The sequence below is a fragment of the Trichomycterus rosablanca genome, chromosome 26, assembly GCF_030014385.1.
Source record: "Trichomycterus rosablanca isolate fTriRos1 chromosome 26, fTriRos1.hap1, whole genome shotgun sequence".
NCBI lineage: Eukaryota > Metazoa > Chordata > Actinopteri > Siluriformes > Trichomycteridae > Trichomycterus > Trichomycterus rosablanca.
Genome location: NC_086013.1, coordinates 3,016,428 through 3,033,334, shown reverse-complemented (window position 1 = coordinate 3,033,334; position 16,907 = coordinate 3,016,428). Strand labels below are relative to the sequence as shown.

Sequence of the window (16,907 nt, the reverse complement as noted above, 5' to 3'; positions counted from 1 at the left end):
AGAGTGACAGCTTACCCATTCAGAAAGGGACGGAGGTCACGACCTTTCAAACAAGCCCAAAAAATCCTGGACTAGAAAAATACGCAAGGCTTTGTGACCAATTATTTCAGTAGAGAGAGCTTCAGCGCTTTATTATTCCTACTTATCTCAGTAAAATTAGTAGTTATTTAAAATACTACAAGACCACATATTACTACATGACCAAACCCATGTCATGGTGGGTTCGGGTTCACTGGGAAACACTGGGCGCAAGGCACGAACACCCTGGACTTTTCAGGGTAGCTATAATGTTTTAGCTCATCAGTGTACGAGGACAGTCTGGGTTTTCTTTCCGAGCTTGGCGATAGTGTGTAAATGATGCAGTCAAACTAACTTTATTTATATGGACACAGAGAAGTTGCCAGCTCTAATCAATATTAATTTAAATGAGAAATTAGGAGACACTGTCACAAAGTTGAATGAGAGTACAGAACTGTCCCAACACTGATAAGAAACCAGCTTGCAAAATCCCCAAACCCTCCATGACCAACATTTCCCTTCCAAATTTATTCCCACTCTTGACTTCATCTGCAGCCAATAAACAGACAGTAAATTCAATTTTAAAACACTGTTTTTATGTATCAATGGCAGGCCAATTTTAACCCAGTGTAATCAAAAAAGATGTGAATTCGTCCAATCTGGCAACCCTCCGTCTCCAAATTTGGCACGTTTGGGAAAACATGCTCGTTTCCATTAGCGCTCCGGCTCCCTTCACCCACGAGGAGCACTGGAAATGAAACTCGAACAGCTGAAGCCCGGAGACCGAGCGCTTCTCGGGAACGGCTCTACGGGTGATGTTGCTATGGGAAACCGAGTGAAAATTCACATTTCATAACTCTGCCGCCCCCAGCCGAGTGGCTGGCCGTGTGGGAGCCGGGCTGCGTGGGCGCTGAGTGGGCACAGGCCCTCATTCCACAGTTCAGCTCGGCTCTGCTCGACTCAGACAAGCATAGTTATAAGCGTAAGGCAGCCAGGAAAATGCACACAATGCACTGGATATGCACTATATGGCCAAAAGTATGTAGACGCTAGCTGGTCATCACATTTTAAAAACAAGGGCACTGATACAAGGTTGGCATTCCAATTTCCTACTATATTATAACAACAGCCTTGGATTAAGGGTTCCTCTGGTTGTAAGTCACCGTCCTGGGCTGGAAGAGCTTGAAGCCATTCAAGGGTGCCATCAAAGCCCTCTATGATGAGTGGAGGCTGTTATAACCGCAAAGGGAAGTGCTCTTCCATGTTAACTCCCACTGCTTTTAAAACAGGGTGTCCAACAATCTGCTGGTCCATACATTTTTGGCCATATAATAATGTATTATGTGGTCCATACCCCATTCCAGCAATCCAATCTGTCAGCCAGGCAAAACTTACGTGCAGTTGGTATGATGCTCATATGTAAATAATATTTATTTACTTTCCTTCAAGGGATTTGGCTATTAAGAGCGTTTTCTTTATTCCTCCTCAGATTTGCTTCAAATATGAACTCTCTGCACTCCCGAGTCTTATTTAATCATCCAGCGTTTTGGAAAGTATTTTTAGTCTCGAAGCTTCAGCAGCAGTTCGTCCAAGGAGAAAAGCAACAGTTGGAATTTGCAGGATGAACAGTTGGCAGAGCAGCTGGTAGACCGGTAGTAACACAGCAACGTGGGTTCTGGAGACTTGAATTTGTTGCCTCTTGCTTCTGGTTTCTGTCTGTGAGGGGGTTCATACGCTTCCCTTGGGGTCGCATGGATTTCTATGATTCTTGTCCATTTGTCAGAAGCATGCAGAGGGTGGAGTGGATACTCTATATTCTCCTTCAATGGGCTGGTGGGGTTTGACCTATTGTGACCCTGACTAGAATGGAGCAGTTTAAAGAGAAGTTTGAAGGGAAACAGGTGCTTCACTTCTGTAATGGATCTTTTGACCATGGTTTGACCATCACAACTAGTCATGTGGCTCTGCGTCATGAGTGTGTCTAGCCTGCGACTGTGACCACACTTTTCATTTCCCTAAAAATTTACATGCCCAGTCTTTGACCACTGCTTATTTTCTTACAGATTACAGATATGCCTCAAGCGAGCAGATGCCTCCTCCAAAAGGAGCCCCAGCACATTTGGGGGAACACGCAACTCTTCCTTGAGTCCTGACTGGTGGGACAAGACAAGCTAGAGTTTCTGCTTGAAGGGTGCGAGGTACAGAATGGGGTTTAAAAGTTCTCCAAGGAAGGTTGGGGCTAGCCTGTGTTTGGCCAGTGAGGAGAATGGGTTCATGTGGCAGCAGTAGGGTGGCTGCAGGGGTGTGATAGTGGACATGGTAAGACCTGGCAGAAAGCAGTCGGAGTAGTCCAGTTGAGTTGTTTGTGTTTCAATATTTAGTCACAGAATAAGAACAGTTGCAGAAGTCTTTCACTGTATGTTTTACAGTTCGCCGTTTTCTGACAGTGGATCGACGCTGAGCTTCTTTTCTAGCGGCTTAAAAATATGGCTGAGAGCTAAAGAACGACCGTGTTTAAGGTCTACCCAGGGAAAAAAAACAGGAGGAGGTAATTACAAGCTGCTCTACTTTCTCAGTTCAGTGTGATTTGTGTACTGTAATTAAAACATGACTTCTGGAGCCTCGGCAGCCTGGTATAAAACACACAAGACACTCAGGAACACAAGGAAAATAAAGGAAATATTTAAAGGAAATATTTATTAAAAAAGAGTTGTTTATCTGGATAGTTAGCAGAGCGTGTCTTGCAATGGAGGCGCCAGGTGAATCCCAGCATCAGCGATATTATAAGAATAAACCCAATTACAAGATACTTAACCAATATTGTGGCTAAGAAGAACAAATAGGACATAAGTAAAAAAGCCCCCAGCAAAATGCACAATCTTATAGAAAAGTGGAAAAAATAAAATAAAACAGAAAGAATGAGAACCAAGTTGCCGCCAATGCCAGATACTCAATCCACCACTGAGCGACAACCCAAGCTCTCAAAGATAAACAAATGCAGGGATTGGCTAAAAAAGTATAAAGACAAACTCTGAGTTCAGGATGGACTTTGAGTAGCAACTGTCTGACTGTAATGCTGCCGCTACCCTACTGGAGGCATCGCACATATGGAGTAGTTTGCTACTCAAATGTAGCATAATAGACCACTGCATTACCTGTCTTTGTAATGTAAAAACAGTTGTTTTCAGTTGTTGTCTGTTAGATTTGTATTCTGCCTTAATTCATGGGTCATAAGACTGACATAACTGTGTAATAACTATTTATACGGTAATACAATGCCATGTTCCCATGTAAACTAATGTTACATTGACCAGTGCAAAATATTTACTAATCATAGTATGTGTGTGATTATAGCAAGAACTAAGACAGCTGGACAACTGGACATAATAATGTTGAAATAATGACCTGACAGCATTAAATTCAACCCAATTTGCTTTATTAAACAAGCAAAAAGAAACAAGGGTACACTAGAAAAGGCAGAGACACCTCTGTAAAAGCTTTTACATCCAGGTTATAAAGAAACAGGCAACAGAAAAAAAAGAATAAATAATTAAATAAATAAATATCCTCCTAATTTGTTTTCTCTTATTAGAAGTACCAGAGAACATGCCTTTAACGGAGCCATATGAAAAAGAAAACCATTATAAACTCCTGTTTTCCACAATAGCTATGTAACATGCTGAAAGGTTATAGTGCATGATGGACTACTCTCCAGACTATCGTAAACAGAAGTGAAAGGTCACCAATCCAGGCTTAGTTTAGAAGTTTACACTTTATTCGTATTGTACACTGAGGGTTTCTCTTCAACAAAGGAGCTCTGGTTATTGCAGTGGTGGGTGTAAAACCGTCAGGGTGGCTGAGGACGTCCTTTCGTGCTACTTCTGATCTCTTTGTTTCTGGAAGAGAGATTTTTGCACAGAATGAATAACTTCAACCCTTTAACACTGCGAGACACTCAGAGAAGTGATTCATACAGCTGCATATAATGTTTGAGACTGCAGTATGAGACAAACTGTCTACTTAATATATGCAACTGTAATGCAAACACAATGTAAGAGCAGCTGGTAGGAACCTTCCTTTTCTCTTGGATGATATGGACGATACAATTCACAAAAGGAAATTTCCTTTAGAATTTTCTATTATGCTGACCAGATTGCATTAGACAATAGCTGTACATCTGTCTTGTCTATCTGTCAGAATATACATCATTATGTTCTTCCATCCAAACATGTATATAACAAGTAAAACTTTAGTAATATATTATTTAATTACTTATAGTAATATCAAAATCAAAAATGAATTAGCTGGTCAGTGAAAACACTGGAAATATTTTCTTTGTACTTTGTTTAGGAATAGACAAACCACAGATTCTTGTTTTTATTTTACAAAATGTCCCAACATTTCTGGAAACATGGTTTGTACCACACAATGTGGAAAATATAATAACTACAAGTAGCTTAAAATAAACAAAATATACATTTGTCTTGACTACTGATTGTTTATATCACTTTGGTCGGGTTCTCTCATTGCTAATAAGCATTCGTCAAGCCATCACTAATTTAACATGTTCGTACTTTCAGTGAACGAATATATTTACAGCAAATATACGTACATCGGCGCATTAACAGCACTTCCTTTGCATTAGTAAAACTACAGCGTGTGTGTACTCCAGTGACATGCCACTGCGTGCCATCTGTATTATTGCCTAGCAACCAGTAATTAAAGTGGCATTGCTAGGATACTGTTTCAGCCACAATGAAAGCCAGCAGAGAGGATATCGCTCCGGACGACGTTCTCTGTGGAGTTTAGTTTTCGATGCAGTCGTATGGAGTATCGGATTCAGTCGATTTGTTACAGATCTTATCGGTATCAACAATGGAGTCAAAAAGAACGTCTGTATCACTGTTTGAGAAAATTCTCATTTCACAAAGTATCGTAGCTACACGCTCATGGTGTGGTCGGCAATTTAATAATCACATTTAATTCTGAAAGCAACAGTTTTTTATGGGCAAAGGTACAGAGGTCCCTTTCTGACTCAGTTTATAAATGCATGTTATAAACAATGCATAAATTCGATTGCTTTTTAAAGAAATACACTTTTTTTTTTACAGCAATCTACCCTGGACAGTGTCATTCCACTTCAGGGCAACACACACTCACACATTCACCCACTCACTAACATCTAGAGGCAATTAAGTCAGTCAGCCAGTCAGCCAACCTTCTATGTGTTTTGAGGAGGTGGGAGGAAACCAGAGATTCACAGTTGCACCAAAAAAGTCACATAAATGTCAAATGATTTAAGGTTTCGAAGTAAATACTGGCTGAAAGTGGAAGCTTACTGACAAGGGCATTTCCGGCACTTTACAACATAATTGCTAGATATCCAGAAACACACAGAAAAAGAAATCTAAACACTTCACAAAGGATGTGAAGTAAAATGAATAACTATTTACAACCTTTCCTGATGCTATAGAATCTCTCAGGCTGTCTACTGGTTTTCTTCACCTGCCTAAATATAGCTGTTTTAATCTCCCTAACAACTTTAAAAGCCTTTATCGGCGGCAGTGTGCAGATCTGCAGCGCGTGTGTGAGATACTGTGTGTGTTTAATGTGTGCGTCTAGTGTGTTCACCAAAAACCATCATGTGCATGTTAGTAAATCAGTGCGTTAACTTTATTACCAAGCTTGCAGTTTAGTTAGGTTAATCACACACAGAGAGTAGGGCCAGTGATAGCTCAGTGGTTAAGGTACTGGACTAGTAAACAGAAGGTTGCCGGTTCAAGCCCCGGTTCTGAATACACTTGATATTAGATTTTCCACTTCATCTACAGTGAGCTTTGGGTGTGTTTTATGTTTTATTTTACACTTACCTTTTTCTATTCAATCCTTATACCCCCTGCCTTTAAGCCCCATATCAAGCCAGAGCCAGGGGGAACACAAAACTTTGCACAAGCAACCTGGTCTCCTGGTCTGACCTGATGTTTTAACTTCTTAACAAAACTCTAACATTAAATAATGGATCCATACTGGTGCTGGCAGCAATCATACACAAATCATCAGGTTGATTGCTTATATTGAGTGCTTGCTTTGCAGGGTCCTGTAACAAATCTACAAACAGGACCAGGGCTGGAGCAGGTGCATTGTTCCTGGGTGGCCCCACACAGGGTGCTAGAATTACTGAAGAATGGTCTGATGAACACCAGGGTGAAAGTGATGGCCTTCACTATCATTACTTTTACATGAAGGTCTGAAGCACAGCGAGAAAGGAATCTCCTTTATACTTTAGAAATATTTAACATACCTCCCAGACAAAAAGGTTGGTTCTAGTTTTTTTTTATGCCCTTTATAATAATACACTGTTAAAGGTTTTAATTTTACATTTGCAGCATTTAGCATATGCTTTTATCCAAGGGCCCAACAGTGGCAACTTAGTAATGTTAGGGCTTGAACCAGCAACCTCATGATTACTAATCCAGCACGTTAACTGCTGAGCTACCACTGCCCAATTTTGTCCATCCCCTGCATGTATTATGTTATAAAGGAAAACCTAGACACCAATGAAGGACGAATAATCCATTTTATTACATTTTCTTTTGACATCATGCAAAATGCAGCATTTTTAGCAAGATGATTTATATTACACATGTGTTTTTACCTCTACGCTTTTAACTGGATGGCCTTTAATTATTAAAGACTAACTTATAGCTTTTTAAAGAACATGATTCGGCTTCAGTTGATAAAAAATGTGTGCATCAGTGATGAGTGTCAAACTGAAACAAAATGAAAAATGTTTGGAGGTCAGGTGTTCAGTTAATCCACTAATAATCTAAACAAATGACCAAATAAACAGTAAAAGTATTATAGAACTTTTTTATTTGTGATATTACTGAAACTGGAAAATGTCATAAGATAACAACCAAATTTCCTTTGTGTTATTCCTGAAGTCAGGAGCTTTGCTTTTCTTGTGATTTAAAGGTCAAAAACATGAATCTCAAGGGTCTTTGGACACACAGGTGTTTGTGAATCAATAATTGTTGACACTGATTCCCACTAGGCCATGAATAGCACAACAACTAACAGCGGTTCTGAGTAGGATTTTGTTTTTTAGGAAGTTAACTCAATGATAATGGCTTTATTCTCAATTAGTCTTGGAAAGTTCCAGGCAGAGGTGTGATAAACCACTCGCCCCCATGGGAGAAACCAGTTCTGGGTGAAAAAACATTTCCTTGTTTGTGAGCTTGAGAAGCGTGAAGTCTGTTTTTTCCTTTCAAGATGGATCAGGTTGCTACATGTAACATGTTTTTCCTCACCTCATCTCTGGGTTTGTCATCCTTTATCTTCTTCCTGGTCATATGTCCCCGGAAGCCAGCCTGGATCTTAGTCGCGGCCTTGTTAGCGGCTGGGTCATCGAGGGGTATGTCCATGATATCCTCGTCCTGTGGCTGAGAGCAGCCCTCCTAAAATACAAAGTGGTATAATGTATGCCATCCATGTTTTAAAATTTAGGCAGACAATAACACTTAATAGTTTACTTAAACCCTATCGGTTGAAGTCGGTCCAGAGCCTATCCTAGAAACACTACATTTACTTATTTACACTTAGGGGTGATTAAGGTGGTACTGGTGGCCTAAATACTCTGGGAGGTACCCAGTATAGCTTTTGAGCTCATTTGGAGAGGGTCTCAAGGTTGCAGATACTTTATTTTTGCCAACATCTCCAGCAGGGTTCCTTAGAATTTCATTCTGGTCATCCACAGGTAGTTAACTGGACTTCATGGATGTTTTTTTTGTCCAGACAATGCAATGTAAATTGACACAGGTGTGCATCTTTCCAGACTATGTCGAGTACATTCAAATAGGAACAGGTGGACTACTAATGAGTTCAAGGACAATTAAAAACAACAGAATGCTGCCAGGATGCCAAATAAGAGCAGATTTTTTAATTAGCTTTTTGACATTAACATTAAAGTTAAACCCCAAATCTGTGTTATCCCGTGCAAAGCCATTATAAGACATGCATGCAGTGAGAGACTAATTACTCTTGTCTACAACCTAACATCTCTTATCCACAAGCATTGACAGACTAATCACAGCAATTCTTTTTCAGTGACTTAACCTGGTGTCAGGACAACAAAACCAACAAATCAACATTTTCTCAGGCCATGAGATCTCACCAGTTCCCCTTAGACGTAACTATAATGAACCAGCTTGTAGTCAAAGGCACACTTCCTCCCTAATGGCTCTCTGTGATCACTTTTTACAGTATTCCCACCAGGCTGGTCCGTGTCATCTGTACCTGTGGGTGCCAGAGTTTCCATCATCTCATCTAATTCGGCTTGTCCACTGGGGGTTAATTCCTCTTCAGGGACAGAGGCCTTGCGTCGGTGAGGCGAACTTTACTATGAAACATGAATGGAAAGGGAAGTGTGATCAGAGGCCTTAGAGGCTTTTCGCTCTGAAGGAGGGATAAACATGCCATGTATTGTACAACAAACAAGGCCTTGTGGGCTCACCTTTTCCTTTCTGCTCAAACAGTGACAGCAGGCTAATGCTGCCATGCTTTACAGGGTTTTAAGCTTTTATTGTATTTTAACTGTTCATTCAATAATAAAATGGTAAAGAATTATGCACTTTAGGCATAGTCTACGCACTTTAACCGAGTCCAGTCCTGACTCAAAAAAACATCTTGCGCAAAGTGCACTTGTGAACGTGTGGTGCTGGAACGATGTCCTGTCAGTTTGAGACATGCAAATGACCATCTGTCTCATCAAGCTCAGTCTTTTACTCCATTCAGATAATTAGTGCTTCTAGAAATTTTCTAAACTCAATAATAATAATAAAAAAATGCTCAACGTTCCACAGTGCTTTTGTTTCTGCCACTGAAAGAGCATTATACAAAGAGGACAAAGCTTTTTAAAAGCTCCATATTCTTTGTGTTGGAGGACCACAGGAATCTAGCTCAGGTAAATCAATGTTTCTGGCAAAAATGTGGACATAAACACTAACACAATAAATTAAAAAACAAGAATCCCAGCAATGCTTGGAAATGCACTTTCAGTGTGCATCAGTGTTTCTCCATAGGTTTTACTTCAAACTATTTAGCAAAGATATTTTAATAACACATATTCAAACAACTCATAGAATAATTTGTAACTAAAAAATAACAAAAAATTCTCTCTTTTGGAACGTCAGTTCTATACATAAAGAGAACATATTTTACTTGTCTGTAATTAGGAGGCAATAACATTTAGCTGAATGTGTTTTATTTATCTTTATTTCTACCTATCCAGCTAGATGTTTTAAGACTTTATAGATCAGTACAGATTCTTCAAATTGCTTACTTAGTATCATTAGGCTTTCAGGGCTGGCTATTTTTTTAAGTTGGCCATCCGAATGACTTTATGTAAATATAATGTAAATGACCACAAACAGACCATTTCATTGCATTTCAGTCTTAGGTAACATTACACCGTGAAGAAAAGGAGGAAATTTGTAATAATTTACATAAGAGGATGAACAAGTTTGGGTTTGAGGAGACTTTTTCTTTCTCAGTTCCTATTAGATCAGACTGACTTCAACTACAAAATGTAAAAAACATATTTAAGTTTAGTATGTGTTGGAATGTGAGGTTGTTAATATCAAAGCCACTTTAAAACTCTTCTGAAATAATGAAGATTATCACATTACACATGATACAAAAAAATCAACTGTAAATGTAAATAGGCTCACTTACAAATTTGTTTATTTCATTATTTATTTACTATTAGTACCACATTAGGCCATTAATATTGTAATGACATTAACTAGCAATATAAAAGTCAACTCTTCACATCATTTATATCTGATTATTAGACAGCCTTATGTATGATCTTTTATTGCATTACTGCGATTTATACTGTAGCAATAAAAAAATAAGAATGCCACTGTAATTATATATTTACATAACTATCAAAACAACATGGTGCAACTTTAAATATGACCCAGGTGATATAACTGGCTGAAAGAAATGTATTAAACCCATTACTGAAGCCCTTTAAAACTTTTTAAAGGAAGTCCAGCAACATGTCACATCACAATATAATAACAAATAATATAAAGTTCCTGGGTGAAAATTGTAATTACAATATGATAACAGTGATTTGTTTATATTAGAGTAATTGAAAAAGAAACTGGTGTTTGCCAATGCATGAAAGTGCAGGAGTTTAGAATCTGGAGATTTAATTCTCTCATCTAAATCATATTAAGCCCAAATAATTGCACATATGTGGTTATGTAATAATTGTGATAGACAGACCTACATATAGAGCTTATTTCCATTATGCAAACCTGCCGGCATTAAATATTCCTAAACAATACATGAAACTCTAACCCCCGAACCTCATTATTTTAACATTCTGCTGTGTAATGAATTACAATTACTCTGATTCAAGACTTTTTCTTGAACATTCAATACGCCTGCTTTTCACATTTTAGCCATAACGTATTTAACAGGACAACATCATGCCTCCACCTCTGCTTTTTACATAATAAGCCTCCAGAATCTACTCAGTTACAGAGGACACCAGTATCAGACCAGTATCAGGTATCAGACCAACTCAGAGCTCTAATCTCAGTATTGTATGGAGAGTAAAAAAATATGACTGATACGTTCTGCACCGGTTCTGCACTTTTTTCCAGCTTTATGTCAGTATAAGAATTGTAGCTATTGCACTGATGGTCTCAATTGTGCATACGTAGAGAAGTACACTTCAGTACACAGGGGTTTGGCATAATCTGTCATCAACGTGAACAATTTAGTTAAAAATCTGTGTTATAAACATCCACATGACAAACTGTACAAGCCAATTATGACTTAAAATAACATTTTAACCCTTTAATGGTCTCACAACGAAAATAATGTTTAAAAAATGATTTTCTTTGCATTTCTTAGTTTCTTGGGACTATACCAACAACAACCAATTAAAATGATTTACTAGTGCACACTGCATTTCTAATAAGCCTCTACCAGACAGTTGAGATGATCACAAAAAGCTTCAAATTGACATTTAGGTTAGAAAGGCTGGGTGTCATCTACCAATATTTTTGTGTTAATCACATGTCAACCACGGAGCAGATACGGACCAAACTAAATGAATTAAAACAGCTTATTTTTACCTAAATATTTAGACTTGGTTGAGCAGACTATTAAAGGGTTAAGTAAAGTAGTGAGTGAAAAGGCTGCTGACATTATCACAGCAGCACAAATGTCAAACCTGCCCTTTATGTTCTTAAAAGCAGACAAAGGTTACAGCAATTCTTTGTCGGTTGTGCCAAACACCTCTAAATGTACATCAGTGCAGTTAGCTGTATTTAAAAATCTTATTTGTTTGATTTTAAGCAAACAAATCAATCAAAATAAATTAAATCTACACTTGTTGACTTGCACATTTTAACACCCTTTGTAAACCCAGTCCAAAAGTCCATTCCAAAGTGTATTCTTGCCTGGCATCGGACTCATCGTCACCCTGACTGGAACCATGCATTTGGAATGAATAAATGAATGAATACAACAAACAAAGATATACATACAAAAATCATACACATATTATACTATTCCAGTGTATGGATAATTTATAACACTTAATGGGGGTGGCACAGTGGCCTCACAGCAAGAAGGTCCTGGGTTCGATCCCTCTTTCTGTGTGGAGTTTGCATGTTCTCCCCCAGTCTGCGTGGGTTTCCTCCGGGCGCACCGGATTCCTCCCACAGTCCAAAGACGTACAGTCGGGTTAATTGGAGATACAAAATTGTCCATGACTGTGTTTGACGTTAAACTTGTGAACTGATGAATCTTGTGTAACGAGTAACTAACCGTCCTGTCATGAATGTAATCAAAGTGTGTAAAACACGACGTTAAAATCCTACTAAATAAATTAATAAATAAATAACACTTAATGTGAGAAAAACATAATAATAATAATAGAAATAAGAATGAAACTGACAGGGAGGAATAAAGGAAGTCAGTGGGTGCAGTAATGCACATCCTACACACACTGAGCTTCTGACTGACTGTTATGTAACAGCAGCAGGTGTGAGTTTGTTCCGCGCGATGCAGCCGTTAAAATTGCGACCGTTAAAATTCAAAAATAAACAATATCACCTCAGATACGATAAATTGCCAATTACCGAAAACTACCTCAAAATATCAACTTTAAACAGTTAAAACGTCGAACTAACACACGTTATTCTTACTAAACTTACATAAACAGCTTTTTATAACGAATTTACTCACTTTCCGACAGTCCATGACTCGCTGAGGAGAGTTTTAACGATGATTAATGAAAGTTGCTCTCAGGTAGGCGACTGTACAGCAGCTTTACTGTCACCTCTCGCGCGCCGCAGCTGTTTTCTCTGATCTATAGCCGCTCGCGCTCCCTCCTACCCGCCCTCGATTTAATAGACCAATCAGATTTCGAGACATCTCAGGTAACGACCAATCAGCATCGCAGAGGATGAGCAGGCCATTTGTCACACCGCTTACCTTTAAAACACTGTAGTGTCAGTTCAGCTATTATTTACAGTATTTATTTATTAGCGTTTTAACATCATGTTTTACACACTTTGGTTACATTCATGACAGAAACAGTACTTATTCTTTACACAAGATTCATCAGTTTAAGTTTTGTATCTCCACTTCACCTCACTTGCATGTTTTTGGACTGTTGGAGGAAACCGGAGCTCCCGGAGGAAACCCACACGGGGAGAACATGCAAACTCCACACAGAAAGCACCCCAGACCGCTTCATCTGGGGATCGGACCCAGGACCTTCTTGCTGTGAGGTGACGGTGCTACCCACCGAGCCACCGTGCCCCCCAGTTAAGTATAGATTAGTGGGTAAATGGCAATTATTTCCATTCAAAAATGGAATTTACACTATAACAAACTGTGCAAAAGGGAGATCCTACCACAGCATCTTTAATGGGCTTAAGTCATTTCCATTAATGGCATTTATTTAAAGCGACTTACAACAGTTGCCGATTGCAATGCTTGCAAAGCAGAGCTGAGTGTCTTGCTTAGTGAAACGTCTGTGGTGGGGCTAGAACCAGTAACCTTGTGATCAATAGTGTATTGTTACCATAAACTTTGGGCAGTTGTAGCCTCGTGGTTAAGGTACTGGACTAGAAATCAAATGTTATCAAATGTTTTGTTGCCTTAAACACCCCCATTTAGTCTCAGGCTGCTTGCAGATGTGTCAGAACACGCATGGTCTGTTATTCTGAGGCTTCACCCTGGTCATGGACACAGGGGGTCCTGAAACAGTGGGCACCAAGCACAAAAAAACATTTACAAAGCACCAGTCCATGGCAGTGAAGCACACTCATACCCAGTGGCAATTTAGAAAAAAAACTATGCATGTTTAAAACTACTTTGCATGTTTACATGCTTATTTGACAATGGACAGTCTGTGTCTGTACCATGGAAAAGGAAAGCAGTCTCTGACAAGATTCATTGCACTACCATAAACTAGGTTTGTGATTTATTCGTGAAAAGGCAGTCCTGTGAAGATAGTTACTTTGTGTTTAATACAGCCACAGTAATATCCTAGGTCTAGTTATCTCTATATTGCATATGGATGAAGTTAACATAATGGATTTGTTTTTATTAAGATTACATAGCATTTTGTCATGAACAGAGAACTCATGGTAGCAAATGTACAGTAACAGGTTTTCAGAAAGGGTGCAGTACATTTTTTTTTATAGCTCTTTAGGTCATTTCTAATGTTGGCAATTTAAACCATTAGCCATTTTGAAGAGTATATTATATAGAAGTCCTTGCTTTTAAAAATAATATTTTCAGTGCATTTAAATTCCATCCATTTAAAACTGTATAGAGCACAGATAGCCGATAACGGGAACGTGAACAGAAATAAATTCACCTTTTTGTTTCACAATTTCAATGAACACATACATAATGAACACAGCTGGACGTGACAGTTCAGTGTCACACATACACACTCGGATGTATCTTCTTATTTATGTTCTCCAACAAAGAGAATGTAATACAGTGAGGAAAAAACAGATAATATTAACATAATAATATTGTAATTATACACAAATACAAAGAGTTTAAATTGGGACATCTTGTAAAATGTGATGAATCCAAGAGTCTGTGATTTGTTCATTCTCTTGAACATTTATTTCAATGACAAGTACAAAGAAACGATTTTTAATGTCTTACTGACCAAATTCATTGCATTTTCAACTATTTTAACAAATGTAAATGTAAATATAAACAAATGATGAATTTACAAGAAAATATGGGTCCTGGCTCATCGCTTTGTGTCAAAAATCAGTTCAAAAAGAACGTTTCACCATCTACCAGTCATAGTATTGTGAAAAGAATAAGGAAATCTGGACAGATTTAAATCACTGTTAAATGTATGTGCTGAAACATACATTGGACTTTGTAGACACAGAGTTCGTGTGTTTGACTGACCTGCCTGCAGTCCAGATGTGTCTCCTATTGAATATGTATGACACATCTTTGACAGGAGATGATGATCATGGTTATCACAGACTGTTACTTATATCAAACAATAATGCAGGAAAAATGATACTTGCATTCTGAAACAGTTGATATCCTCAGTGCCCAAACCATTAAAGAGTGTAATTAACAGGGAAGGTGGTGTAACACTGAGGTAAACATGCCTCTGTCCCAACCACACAGCCAATCACTGCTTACAGCCGTTTATTATTATACTACTACATGAATGGACATGCTTCCATCTAGTGTCTACTGTTAGTTATTACACTCAAGCATGGTAAATAAACTCATTTATAGTCTCAGTTTTACTCAGAAAGCTTAAAAGCAGGTCTAATGTTTTAAAAACGTCCATAAAATTTAAAGCTAAAATGATTAAGCAAGCTTGGTTTTGGATGTTTAGTGCATTGCTGTCTCAGCAGCCGAAGACTGACAGAATTAGACTGCACCCCAGCAGGAAGAGATGCTCCTGTGCATGACCTGAGGTAAATAAATAAATACATAATCATTATTATTAACAGGGTGCTCAGGTGGCACAGCAGTCTACAACACTGGCCTATCTCTGCTGAGATCCGAGTTCAACCCTGAGATGTGGCAACAGCTGGCTGAGCATTTACACACACATAATTGGCTATGTCCAAGAGGAAGCAGGGATAGACGAAGCCCTGTGAGGGATTGGCGCCCTGTCCAGGGTGTTCCTGCATTGCGCCCAGTGTTTCCCACTAAAACCACTGGGATCTGGACCTTGACAAAGTAATGTAACAACACAAAAGAAACTAAAAACAAACCTGAGTGCTCCTCTTTGTCCGCTGGTGGAGTCCAGGCTTCTAAACACAATATAAAGTAATACATAATTTAACTTATTTAAATTATTCATACCACCTAACTCAAAAACAGTAAATGGCCAATAGTACGTGACCTCTTCTTATTAGGAAAGTTGTAGCCTTGTGGTTAAGGTAATGGACTAGTAATCGAAAGGCCGCTGGTTCATGTGTTGTTTACACAACTGAACTCATACCCACCTGTCTTCTCTACAATATCGATGGTATAGTCTGAGAAAGCATGGCGCTTGCTCACCGAGCACACATGCCTCCCGAAATCCTCGTCCCTCACCGCTGTGATGATAAGACTGATGTTACCCGGTGTGTAGAGAACCGAGTAGCCCTGAGTGCAGTTCCTGTATGACTTGTGTTTGATGAAATGGCAGAGTAGCTGGTTTTTAGGGCTTCTCCACTGCAGAGAGAGCTGATCGATTCTTCCGTGTGCTTCATAGTCGTATACGCACGGGATAGTGAGCGTTGAATTGGGCGAGGAATGGAGCTCCAGGGCCGTCACTGTAAATTGTAGATATAAACAGAAGGTGAGTAAAAAAACAGTTAGAAAATGTTTGGTATCAACAACTAGACATGTAGTGGGCTACAGTTATAGCATAAACACACATCCACCAATCATTATATATAACCCAACCAATGTGGTTGTAATGCCAAAGTGAATGCCAAACGGAAGCAATTTGCAGTTTTATTATTAGAAAATAAAAACGGAAAGCCCACACCATAATATTTTGTTCTTGCATGTCCAGGCAAGTCATCACACAGTCATTTGAACACAGCCAGGCTTCATTTCTGCTCAAACTGTACACTAGAAATCCCCTTTATTTAAACCGTCACCTTAAAAGTTCTGCAGAAACACTATGCCATAATCTAAGGCAGCTAAGTAAAAATAAAACATCTACATCAAACTACAGTTTTCTGCAGGTACTTTGGTTTCCTTTCACAAGCTGTTTTACAAAACATGCAGAAGATGGAATGGCTGCTTAATACTGGTCCGACGTGTACATGAGGGTGAATGAGTGAGTGAATATAAATATAATGAGGGAAAGTCCCCTAAAATAAACTCATAAACTCATATCATGCAATTATGGAAATGAAAATCATCTTACCTTGTAATACACAACACAGCAGCGTTATTCTCAGCATCACGCCTGTCACGCCCATGGAATACATTTTTATTACAATTTAATAAAATATCAATACGAATGCTATTGATTACACTATTGATCTGTGCTGATGAGCTTAAACCTCGTATAAATATCGATAACAAAAATGATTACACTATCGATTGAAGGATTTTATTTGCTCTGTGCTAATGCGCTATTCGGTAAACCATCGTTTGCAGGCCCCTCGTCCAGTTCAAATGGGGCGGTCAGTTTTATTTTCCCCGTCCTGCCCTGACAGAACGGATGGTGTGTTATAATTTGATCCGGGGCCATTCCCACTGGATCAGGTTTCTTAATTAAATCAACACAATAAACGCACTCCTGAGATTTGAGATTTGCTGCTGCGGTCAGATAGACAGATAGAGGTGACTTC

The 16,907-nt window shown here is 38.8% G+C and overlaps 1 protein-coding gene across 1 annotated transcript; it reads right to left on the bottom strand.

Moving 5' to 3' along the window:
• Positions 1-3,432: 3,432 nt before the first annotated feature.
• Positions 3,433-12,435, bottom strand: nrgna (neurogranin (protein kinase C substrate, RC3) a). Its single transcript, XM_062988851.1, has 3 exons — positions 12,289-12,435; positions 7,329-7,475; positions 3,433-3,914 (listed from the first exon to the last, which is right to left on the bottom strand). The coding sequence occupies exons 1-3, from the start codon at positions 12,301-12,303 to the stop codon at positions 3,894-3,896; spliced, it is 183 nt and encodes a 60-aa protein (XP_062844921.1). The 5' UTR covers positions 12,304-12,435; the 3' UTR covers positions 3,433-3,893.
• Positions 12,436-16,907: the final 4,472 nt, after the last annotated feature.